The sequence below is a fragment of the Acomys minous genome (assembly GCF_964271855.1).
Source record: "Acomys minous genome assembly, chromosome: 12".
In the NCBI taxonomy this organism is placed as follows: domain Eukaryota; kingdom Metazoa; phylum Chordata; class Mammalia; order Rodentia; family Muridae; genus Acomys; species Acomys minous.
In genome coordinates this window covers 3,039,977-3,052,556 of record NC_140493.1, presented here as the reverse complement: position 1 = coordinate 3,052,556, position 12,580 = coordinate 3,039,977, and the positions used below count along the sequence as shown (strand labels likewise).

The 12,580-nt window shown below is 47.3% G+C and overlaps 1 protein-coding gene across 4 annotated transcripts in view; it reads right to left on the bottom strand.

Moving 5' to 3' along the window:
• Positions 1-12,580, bottom strand: part of TFCP2 (transcription factor CP2) — a 50,451-nt gene that overhangs the window by 10,639 nt on the left and 27,232 nt on the right. For all 4 annotated transcript variants that reach the window (XM_084751494.1, XM_084751495.1, XM_084751493.1 and 1 more), the window contains exons 4-8: positions 11,279-11,384; positions 7,071-7,177; positions 5,343-5,495; positions 3,272-3,382; positions 2,870-2,958 (exon numbers count right to left, since the gene is read on the bottom strand). In XM_084751494.1, the coding sequence (XP_084607620.1) occupies positions 2,870-2,958; positions 3,272-3,382; positions 5,343-5,495; positions 7,071-7,177; positions 11,279-11,384 (566 nt within the window). The remainder of the gene's footprint in view (positions 1-2,869; positions 2,959-3,271; positions 3,383-5,342; positions 5,496-7,070; positions 7,178-11,278; positions 11,385-12,580) is intronic.

Sequence of the window (12,580 nt, the reverse complement as noted above, 5' to 3'; positions counted from 1 at the left end):
GGGGGAATCTCTGAGTTCAAGGCCAGGCTGATCTACATAGCCAGTTTCAGGACAGGCAAGGCTACCTAACAAGACCCTGCCTCAAAAACAAAACACAAACAAACCAACCCTCCAACTATTTTGCTGTCTTGGCAACCGAACCCAGTCTCCTCCTTGCATGTGCTAGCCGCTCCTGTGCCACTGCGCTACCTGAGCTCTGAGAACAGTTACTTCTGTGAGCTGCGGTGAACAGGGTCCTCTTAGAAGAGCAGCCAGTCTCTGTACTGCTGAGCCATCTCTCCTCCAGCCCTTTCTCAGTTTTAAGTTTTCATCTGTTACTGCTCTATGTGTATGCGCTGGGCTGGTCCAGGGGTCCGAGGTCCAGGCGGGAGGACAACTTGGTGGAGGCAATCCCCTTCCTTCCTTGGTGGAGGCAATCCCCTTCCTTGGTGATGTGGTGCTAGGATCCAGAAGAGCTACTGCTTGGGGGGCAGGCACTCACCCCTGGGCTATCTGACCAGCTCGCTCTGTTCAGATTCACCAAAGTAGTCAGTCAGTCAGTCAGTCAGTCAGTCTGTCTGTCTGTCTGTCTGTCTATCTATCTATCTATCTATGAGAGAGAGAGTGTGTGTACGCGCGCGAGCGCGCGCGGGCATGTATGTGTGGTGTGTGTGTGTGTGTGTGTATGTGTGTGTGTGTGTGTGTGTGTGTGTGAAGCACGCGTACCCGCTGAACCTTTCCTGTAGCTCCCAAGCATTACTTCTAAAGGTGATTCAAAATAAGTACTAACTTGTGATTCAACATTTATCTCCACATTTTTGGTTTTTCTTATAGCCTGGTTTGTTTGTTTGTTTGTTTGTTTTTGAGACAGGGTTTCCTTGAGTAACAGAGCCCTGGCTGGTCTCAAACTTACAGAGATCCTCCTGCCTCTGACTCCTGAGTTCTGAGATTATAGGGTATGTGCCACCACACCCAAGCAGTTTCTCTTTGTTTTTCTTCCTTTCTTTTCCTCTCTTTATTCTTATTTTTTATTTTTATCTTTTTCTCGAAATAGGGTTTCCCTGTGTAACCCTGGCTGTCTTGAAACTCACTCTGTAGACCAGGGTGGCCTTGAACTCAGAGATCTGTCTGCCTCTGCCTCCTGAGTGCTGGTATTAAAGACATGTGCCACCACCACTGCCTGGCTATGTTTCTTTTCTTTTCTTTTCTTTTTGTTTTTGTTTTTATTTTTTCAAGACAGGGTCTCTCTGTGTAGCCTTGGCTGTCCTGAACTCGCTTTGTAGACCAGGCCTGCCTTTGCCTCTCAAGTGCGGGGATTAAAGGTGTGCGCCACAGTGCCAGGCCTTGTTCATTTTCTTTGAGAGAGAAATAGTTGAAGAAAAAGAAAAGAAAAACACAACCCTTAGCCTGCAGATATTTTAAATCGCCCCCAAGTGGACAGTTCCACCCTAAGGATAATATGAAATCCCTGTTTCAAGAGCTCTTCTTTGGGCAGATACAGTGAACCGTGCCTGTAGTCAGCTAACTGAGAGGCTGAGGCAGAGGGATTGCTTGGCTCCAGGAGTTCAAGGCCATCTTAGAAATAAAGCTAAGGCTCCATATACAAAGAAACGCATAGGGTTGGCAGTTGAAGCCTAGGATCCCATACTAGGCCTGGAGGACTGCTGGGACCTCACTCACCCTGGCTGTCTAACAGGCCAAGGCCACCCTGGAGTACACCGTAAGACCCTGCTGTGAGCAAACAAAAACCAACACCTCATTCTTTATTTCTGTTGTAGTTGCAATGACGTCAGTGCTATAACAGATATACTGCCTTTTATAACTAATACCATAGGCATTAGTTCTTATCTGCTACTTTTCAAGTATTTAAGCTACTTTTTACATCTTTTTTTGTTTTGTTTTGTTTTTTTAATTTTTGGTTTTTCAAGATAGCCTTGGCTGCCCTGGACTAGCTTTGTTGACCAGACTGGCCTCGAACTCACAGCAATCCACCTGCCTCTGCCTCCCGAGTGCTGGGATTAAAGCATGCATCACCACCCACAGCTGAATACAAGTATTCTAACACGGAAAAAAAAAAAAGAATGTCTATGCGGCTGTGCTTCCAATTCCTAGTCCCCATTCTCTGGTGCAAGCATCAAAAGGAGGTGACATAACCACAGGCAAACAAGGTAAGGTAGATCAGGAGACCAAGGCTGCCGGTCATGTTGCTAAAAACCTCCCACAGAAGATGCTACCTGATACCGCCTGATGGTGCTCCCTGACACACCGCCTGATGCTGCTCCCTGACATACCTCCTGATGGTGCTCCCTGACACACTGTCTGGCGCTGTTCCCTGACATACCTCCTGATGGTGCTCCCTGACACACTGTCTGGCGCTGCTCCCTGACATACCTCCTGATGGTGCTCCCTGACACACTGCCTGATGCTACTCCCTGACACATGTCCTGACTGTGCTCCCTGACACACGTCCTGATGATGTTCCCTGACACACATCCTAAGGGTGCTCCCTGACACACTGCCTGATGCTGCTCCCTGACACACTGCCTAATGCTGCTCCCTGACACACCTCCTAATTGTATTCCCTGACACACATCCTGACGATGCTCCCTGACACACTGCCTAATGCTGCTCCCTGACACAAGTCCTGACTGTGCTCCCTGACACACCTCCTGATTGTACTCCCTGACACACCGCCAGATGCTGCTCCCTGACACTGTCTAGAGGGTAAAACTCCATCTATTTTTTGGAGGGTCCAAACCTCAGGCAGTACAAAAACTCGTCAAAGACTGACCAAATGAAGTATTAATTTGGAAAGATCGTACTGAAGGAAATGTAATGAAATAAAATATATTTAGTGCAAACATAATCCAACTGCCTTTCCCAGACTTACCCGTCCGCAAGAGAAAAGCTGCTGTGAGAACTGTTGAAGCCAGGAGACGGGGAGCTGCTGACGTAGGTGATCTCAGGCCACGGCGAGCACTGAAAGCACAGGAGGACTCAGGAGAACTCAGGCAGTGGGAAGGAAGTGTGCTTCTGTCCAGCGCCCTACACCCCTCAATCCTCCAGCGCATCTTCAGGTGTCAAGGAGGAATGCTCACAACAAAGTTGAGAGCAGGCTGGAAGGACATGTGTGTTTTCACAGACACCTTTCCTCTTGTGAATGGAGCTCTGGGGATGCGTGTGAGCTCAGTGGCAGAGTCCTTGCCTAACACACACGAGCCCTCGGTCCGACCGATCCCAAGCACCACAGGATGATGAGTGAGAGCACAGACTGAGCTGAGAGCCTGTTTACCTCTGTGAGGATGGTCGTCTCGTAGGAAGGCTGATACTTCTCTTTTTCATGGGGTGTCCGTTTCTCCATTTTCTCTCTATCTATTTTTTGTTTTCTGTCTGCACCTTTAGGCTGAAATGAGAAATATGTTGCTTTAAATTCAACTACATGCTGGGCGGTGGTGGTGCACGCCTTTAACCGCAGCACTAGGGAGGCAGAGGCAGGCGGATCTCTATGAGTGCAAGGCCAGCCTGGTATACAAAGTGAGTCCCAGAACAGCCAAGGCTACATAGAGAAACCCTGTCTCAGAAAAAGCAAAACAAACAATACCTGCCCAGACCAAATACTTACAATTTGACCCAGAAATATTTAAAAGACTTAACTATTCACATGCAGAGCAACCATGTGTGCACAGTAATGCAGAGGCTATGTGCACCACCCTCACTGTCTGAAGACAGGGTATTTACATGTCTGAGGCAGTTGGAAAGATGAATAGATGGAAAGACCTCTAAAACATAGAGCTAACAGAGGGGAAAGCCAACTCTCAGATCGACCCATGCAGTACACTCCCACTCATGTTTCAGAGAAAGGATCTATATACCTGTGCAAGCACATTCAAAGAACAGAACGGGCCCAGAGCATGGTAACAAGTAGTGACACTGGTCACCTCTGCGGAGAGGTTAGGGAGTCAGGCTTAAGAGCAATAAGGGAGATTATACTGTGGGGCCCCAAGGGCTGTTAGGTAACTGACTCCAAAACTTGCCATGCCCAGGTTGGTATCGACTTTGCAGCAATCTTGCCTCAGCCTCTTCAGCCACCACACTTAGCCTGAATTTCTTCATGTGATAAAAACAAAGACAAAGCAGGGAGTGGTGACACGTGCCCACACAGCCCGGCCCTGGGAGGCAGAAGTATCAGGAGTTCAAAGCCATTCTTGGCTATCTCAAAACTACTGCTTCATGCCTGCCTCAAAACAACAAAACTAATAGACAGACAGAAACACCAGCTATAAGTGTACCCAAACTAGCCAACCCCATGACCTGTGAGATACAGAAGACCTGACAAGTTCAACAAGCTCTAATGAGAACCCAGTTTCGCCTGCCGCTCACTTCACAAGCTGTTAGCCTGCACCAAACTCCTTGTAAACTACACTTGTAAGAAGGAGCCCACGGGAGCCATTTTGAATAGGGGTCAAATAAAGTGTAAGCTCCCAAGACCTCCCAGGTAACTGACATCTGGCTGGCAAGTTGAGAGACATGAATGCTAGGCAAGCCGCCGGCCATGGTTGAATAATCCAGCCAGCGAGCACAGGGTGAGCACACCACAAGGCATGCTCCTGAGGTAGTGCCCTCGCCCTGAGTCCTGACTGGTGGGGAAATGTAACTGTAACTTGGCACAGATGTTTGGGGGTTTCAGGCTTGAAGTCTCAGCACCATCCTGGCTTGGGGTCACAGTTCAGCTCCCAAGTCTGTTCTGCAGCCCTGATAGGTCAGTAAGGAGCACCCTGGGGATAATAAATGTTGTTATCTGCTAAAGTACTTACTAAGATGAACGCTCAAAGACGCAGTCAGCTCGAGTCTGTGCTGTCCTCACTGGGCAGTTTTTGCTGCCTAATTCAATAAAGATCTTGCTTTGCTGGACTCTTGTGCCTGTCTGGGTTGTTTTGGATTTTCAGACCCTAACACATTAGGAAGCATTTCAGAGGTTTGCTCAGTAACTCTAGCTTTGTAGTTTTAAAAATAGACTCACTACCTTGGCACTTCATCTTAGAACGATAAAGCCAGGTATGGTGGCGCACACCTTTAATCCCAGCACTTGGGAGGCAGAGGCAGGTGGATAGCTGTGAGTTCGAGGCCAGCCTGGACTACAAAGGGAGACCAGGACAGCCAAGGCTAACACAGAGAGACCCTGTCTCGGAAAAACAAACAAACAAAAAAAAAACAAACAAACCAACAACAACAATAAAGAAAGAGGTTTTAAGCCAGGCATGGTGGCGCACACCTTTAATCCTAGCCACGGAGAAACCCTGTCTCGAACAAACCAACCAACCAACCAACCAGCAGGTTTTCAGGCAGCACGCGGCCCAGGGTACCTTGAAGACTTTGATCTGGCAGCTGGCTGAGTGCAGGTGCTCCGTGTACTCCCCACTCTCGTTCTCCTTGAAGGTGTCAATCTGCACTCGGAAGGGCACCCCCTTTTCTCCACCATGCTTCCTCATAGTGAACTCAGTGCTAATGCAGTGCACCTGAAAGAAGTGACACCAGGCTTCAGCTGCTTGAGGCAAACCCTGACTAAATGTCACTCCTGAGAACAGGGAGCGACGGAAGCAAAGCCAGAGCTTTCACTAGACAGCAGGAGGGGCACGCCCAGGCCGAGAGCTCAGGTGTAACAGTCTCGAACAGTGCAGCTGACCGCTTCAGCTGGAAAGATGGCTCTCTCTAGGCCTCTGACCCTCCCAGGGGCTGGACAGATGGCTCAGTGCTGGAGAGCACATGCTCTTCTCCAGAGCATCCAAGTCCAGTTCCCAGCACCCGTATCAGGTGGCTCTCAACCACCAGGGTGAGATGCCTATGGCCTCTGTACTCATGCACAATCTGAAAATAAATACTAGTCCTATTGTATAGGACTATTACTCAAAGTCTTAAAATCATGTATACATAGTGCTGACATAGTGACAATCTCAAAGATATTTAATGAAGTATTGATGAAATGATTACAAATAAACTGGGTGTGGTGGCGCACACCTTTAATCCCAGCACCCCAGAGGCAGAGGCAGAGGCAGGCAGATCGCTGTGAGTCCGAGGCCAACCTGGTGTCCAGAGTGTACAGAACAGCCAGGGCTACACTGAAAAACCAAAAAAAAAAAAAAAAAAAAAAGAAAAAGAAAAAGAGAAAAAAATATTACAAATAAAGAAGTTTGAGGAATGTAGCTAAAGGACATAATCACATATGCAAATCAAACTTTAAGTGTATGCATGTTCATTATAACTTAATGGGGGCTGGAGAGATGGCTCAGAGGTTAAGAGCATTGTCTGCTCTTCCAGAGGTCCTGAGTTCAATTCCCAGCAACCACATGGTGGCTCACAACCATCTATAATGAGATCTGATGCCCTCTTCTGGCCTGCTGGCTCACATGCAGAAGGAATACAGTATACATAAGAAACAAAATAACTTGATGGATAACAGTGGGAAAAAAATTTACATGTTAAATAACTGTTAGGCAGATTCTCTACAATCACAGAATGGGATGCTACGCAGCCACCAGCCAACATTTTAGAGATGTAGTTACGGGAAATTAGCAGAATAATTCAAACGCCTCATCTGAGATGCCTCAGCTTGACGGGCTAGAACCCTGCAAAAGAGAGTGTGTGCTCGGTGCACATGCTTGTGCATGGACACACTCACTCACTCACGCACGTGGTGGGGATCCCTCTATGTAGCCTGGCTGTCCTAGAGTTCGATATGTAGACCAGGCTAGTCTCAAATTCATAGCTATCTGTCAGTGCTGGAATTAAAGGCATGAGCCATTATGTCCACCTGCACAGCAACAATTTTAAATTTAAATTTTAAATTAATCTTTTTTGCTGTTACTAGTTCACAATTGGGCCACCAACTGCCTTGAACTCCACTCAATACAGAACTTTGATTTTCCTACCTCTACTACCCAAGTGCTAAGGTTAGAGGTGTGCACCCCACACCATGTCTATGGGGCACTCAACCAACGGAGCTGTATCTCCCGCCCTGGTGTGTTTTATCCTTTAAAAAACAAACTGGTAGTAACAGGCACTGTTGATAGCCTAACGGCAACGGCAAGCCTTACCTGAATAAACACAGATGTCCTCTTGGCAGGGTCCCACAGGAACTCCACTGTGTTTAGCTGGGTAGGATTGGCCCTGGGGTCAATGACACCCACAGACATCGGGATATCTGAGAGAGACAATTGGGAATCACTGAACAATTCCGAGGGCTGCCAGTTTCTGTTTTTATGATGGGGGTCTCGTTGCATTGCCTGGGCTCAAGCAATCCCCCTGCCTCAGCTTCTTGAGTAGCTGAGCTATGAGCATGTGCCACCATGCATGTGGCTACCGAGGTCTTAAGGCAGCTGAATGTGGTGGGTTAAGTCTACACACTAGTTTTAAGAGCAAAATTGTAAATTGTTTTGAGACAAGGTCTCACTATACAGCTGAAGCTACCCTCAAAGTCAGAATCCTCCTGCTCCTACACCCTGAGAACAGAAAATTATAAATTACATTAAGTTCTGCTTAGCATTACTGCCAGAAAGCACATCACAAGGACTGTGCCTGAATACAAAAAAACAAAAAACAAAAACAAAACAAAACAAAAAACCCACGATAGGGCTGGAGAGATGGCTCTGCAATTAAGAGCACTGTCTGATCTTCCAAAGGACCTGAGTTCAATTCCCAGCAACCACATGGTGGCTCACAATTGTCTGTAACACCAAGATCTGATACTGTTACACAGACATACATGCAGGCAAAACACCAATGAACATAAAATAAAAACAAATAATTTTTTTTTTAACAGAAAAGGAAAAGAAAACGCAGCACCATAGTTAGAGGACGAATTCACACCGACATCGATGCAAACAACACATAACCTGTAGCATAACAGCCAATCGTACACTGGGGACGAGGCACAAAGTCATGTGTTTTGTTAAAACCTAGTTCTATACTGCACATGCATGACTCAAATCCACTTTCTGTTTTCAATTATTAACATTAAAACTGCAGATATAGGGTGGACCATGGTGGCACATGCCCTTCATCCCAGGTAGATGGACATCTGGGTTCAAGGCCAGCCTGGTCTATAAAGTGAGTTCCAGGGCAGTCAAGGCCACACAGAGAGACCCCATCTTGAAAAACCAAAACAAACCAACCAGACAGACAGAAACAAAACAAAATAGCTGAGGATGTAACCCTAGGCAGCATTATTATCAACGCAGCCGTGATGTAGCTGTGCTACTGTTTGGCTCAGTAATTCCCGTAAGGAAGCACTAAGTAGGCCCTGTGCCACCTGTTAGCTGTGCTGCAGCCATCCTCAAGTCAGTCATCACACAGATCTCAGATGCTCTGTATGAAAGTAACAGTCAAACTTATTTTGTAGCTACATTTATCAGCAGTCAACAGTGACCACCTGTAGAACAAAGATGAATGTCAGGACTGACACATACACACAGAGAGAGACTGACACATACACACAGAGAGAGACTGACATACACACAGAGAGACTGACACATACACACAGAGAGAGACTGACACCAACACAGAGAGAGACTGACACATACACACAGAGAGAGACTGACACATACACACAGAGAGAGACTGACACATACACATAGAGAGACACTGACACATACACAGAGAGAGACTGACACATACACAGAGACTGACACATACACAGAGAGAGACTGACACATACACACAGAGAGAGACTGACACATACACAGAGAGAGGCTGACACATACACAGAGAGACTGACACATTCACACAGAGACTGACACATACACACAGAGAGAGACTGACACATACACACAGAGAGAGACTGACACATACACATAGAGAGAGACTGACACATACACACAATGAGAGACTGACACATACACACAAAGAGAGATTGACACATACACACAGAGAGACTGACACATACACACAGAGAGACTGACACATACACAGAGAGAGGCTGACACATACACAGAGAGACTGACACATTCACACAGAGACTGACACATACACACAGAGAGAGACTGACACATACACACAGAGAGACTGACACATACACACAGAGAGACACATACACAGAGAGGCTGACATACACAGGGAGGCTAACACATACACAGAGAGAGACTGACACATACACAGAGAGACTGACACATACACAGAGAGGCTGACACATACACAGAGAGGCTGACACACAGAGAGAGACTGACACATACACAGAGAGACTGACACATACACAGAGAGGCTGACACATACACAGAGAGGCTGACACATACACAGAGAGAGGCTGACACATACACATAGAGACTGACATATACACAAAGAGAGACTGACACATACACAAAGAGAGACTGACACATACACATAGAGAGAGACTGACACATACACATAGAGAGAGACTGACATACACAGAGAAACTGACATACACAGAGAGAGACTGACACATACACAGAGACTGCCACATACACAGAGAGACTGCCACATACACAGAGAGAGACTGACACATACACACAGAGAGAGACTGACACATACACACAGAGAGAGACTGACACATACACACAAAGAGAGATTGACACATACACATAGAGACTGACACATACACACAGAGAGGCTGACACATACACACAGAGACTGACACATACACACAGAGAGAGACTGCATGCTGCATCTGCCAGAATCCTATTACTTAGGGAAAGCAGTATTTAGGTACATCAGAACAGCACTGCACACTAAGAGGCAGCAGCCCTAGCTCTCTCTGGGTGTGTGGGTGCATGCTTGCCAGCCAGCACCTGGGAGGTAGAAGCCTGAGGACTGGATTCAACAGTGCAGTGGATCCTATGTGGCCACAAGCTTAGCTGGAAAAGGCACTTCCTGCCAAGCCCAAGTAACAATCCCTAAACCCACAGGGGGAAGGAGGAAGGCCCTGGTTCCACTCCCAGCACCTACATGGCAACTTATAACAGTCTGCAAGTGCAGATCCAGGGGACCTAAAACCTCTTCTGGCTTCCCCGGGCACCAGACATGTGCTGCATAGACACATATGCAGACAAAAGACCCATACTCAAAAAATAAAATAAATTAAAAACAAAACAAAACAATAAATTAGGCTTAGCGGTGTAATCTTTTAATCCCAGCACCTGGGAGAAGGCAAAGGCAGGCCAATGTCAGTTTCAGGAAAGCCTGGTCTACACAGTGGTTCTAGGACAGCTAGAGCTATAGAGAGAACTTGTCTTGGAAGAATAAAACAAATTAAAAATTCACAAAATAATAATAAAAATAAAAACAATAACTCAACCGGGCATGGTGGAACACACTTTTAATTCCAGCACTCAGCAGGCAGATCACTGTAAGTTCAAGGCCAGCCTAGTCTACACGAAAAGTTCCAGGACTACAGAAGAAACCGTGTTTGAAAAATAATAGTAGTAATAATAAAATAAATGGTTAAAAATTGAGGGCACCAGTAAGTAAGCTGTAGAGCTTGTCTAGTATGCAGGACCCTGTGGTCTCCAGCATCACAGAAAATAAAGGAACAGATACTGTCAGACATGGAGAGAGCGCGAATGCTGCTGGTAAAACGCATTACAGCTGCTGCCCTCAAAACAAGAACAAGAGCAGAACTGCCTGATGGTCCAGAGCTCCCACCTCGTAGTAATGAACAAGCACGGGAAGGTGCTGGCTCGAGTGAATCATCTGTGCTCAGCCGGAGTCACCATGGGATCAGCCAGCCTGGGCCACACAGGGAGCTCTTGCTTCAGACAAACAGGCAAACCAAGTGTTACCACGACCAGGTTTTCCAGGCGCGCCTCAGGAGAGCCTGTCAGTAAAGCTGCCCAGCTCCCAGGGGAGCGGGTGAGCAGGAACAGCACACACCGAACGCTCCTCTGTCTTTAAAGGGAAGGGCATCTGACACATGCTACAACGTGGATGAAACCTGAAGCTGACAGAGGCTAGTCACAAACGTCAAATACTGTATGAGGCTCCTAGAGTGACAGTGACTGGCAGGAGTGTGGTTTGGGGGCTGGGAAAAGTGGAATAAAAAGCTACTACTTAGAGTAGACAAAGTAAATGCACTTAATATCATTCCATTGCCCGTTCAAAATGGAAACTCAAGGTTTATATTATATGCGTCACATACTTTATATTACCACAGTTCTAAACAAAAGCTTCTGGAATTTAATGATTTCCTTATGCCTGGCGATACGCCACCTCCAGGTCTGAAGCACATGCATCGGGGACAGCGCACCAGGGAATCCAGCTCTGGGCTCTCAGGCATGGTGTCCTCCCTACTCACCTATGTCGAGAATCCTGTCTCCGGGCCGGTTCCACCTCCAGCCCTCTAGCTGTTGGTGTTCAGTGTACTGCAGCCTCCGGTCGTGGAACACCACACGGAATATGCTCTAAAGGAAGGACAGTGTCAGTCCACACGCGTCTAGAAAACCAGTTCAGACAAAAGAAAACTCACAGAGTTAATGTCAGTTGGTTTCTAGACACAACCTAAAACTTTCTGTGTCTCCCTCCAGCCCCCCCACCCTCCCACAGACAGGGTTTCTCTGTGTAGCCTTGGCTGTCCTTGAACTCACTCTGTGGTCCAGGCTGGCCTCAAACTCACAGAGATCTGTCTGCCTCTGCCTCCGGATTGCTGGGATTATAGGTGTGCGCCACCACTGCCCAGCACTGGCTTAGTTTTTGTTTGTTTTTCTTTTTCTTTGTAATTACTAAGTCTCCTTCCTTACTGGAGGAGTGAACGCACACCACAGAGTCTCCTCACAGAACGGGTCCCACCCACCCGCGGCAACAGCACTTTCCCTGCTGAGCCGCCCTGCCAGCCTAGTGGCGCATCATATACGAGGCCCTATCACATCAAGTGACCAGCGCAGCCCTCCACGTGCGTAAGAGACAACAGCTACTTGCCGATCCTACACAAACTACAAACGCTGGGGGTTGTAAGGCCACTCCTAGCAGCTTTCCTTATGTTACTCCCACTCTGTGGAGATTGCCAAATTCCCCACCATCTTTTACAGCTGCTGATAAAACTCCTGTACCCAGCATGCTCTGAGTTCTGTTGGGTTTTGGTTCTTTTTCATGGTCTCACTCCCTGGGTAGGTGGTGCCAACCAATGCATTCACTTTAGCAAAGTCAGTGCTCTTTCTGGCCTGCTGGGGGCGCTGCTGGCTCATGTGCTACCTGTGCCTTCAGCTCAGACCACACAGACCTGAGCAGACAGGTCAGAAGGGAGAACTCTGGCCCATTTTCCATGGGTGACCCCAGTAAAGAAGGTGCTGACTCATCTTATATCCAGGGTGCAACAAGACAGAAGGAGAGATGGCAACAGTAGTTTCAGTTTTTCTTGTTACAAGGCCAGGGATCCAAAGAACCAAAAACTTAACCCTTAAGAAACAGCTGGCGTGTAAGCAGCTCAATGGTTGAGCACACACTGAACAAGCACTAGGCTCTGGTTTACACACACACACCAGGCAACCACTCACTCATAATAATTATTAAAATCGTAATCCTCAAGGAGCTGATTTTATGCCACCAAAAGCAGCTTCACCAGGAAGCTGTCCTGAATAACGACCTGTGAGCCTTCTGCTTC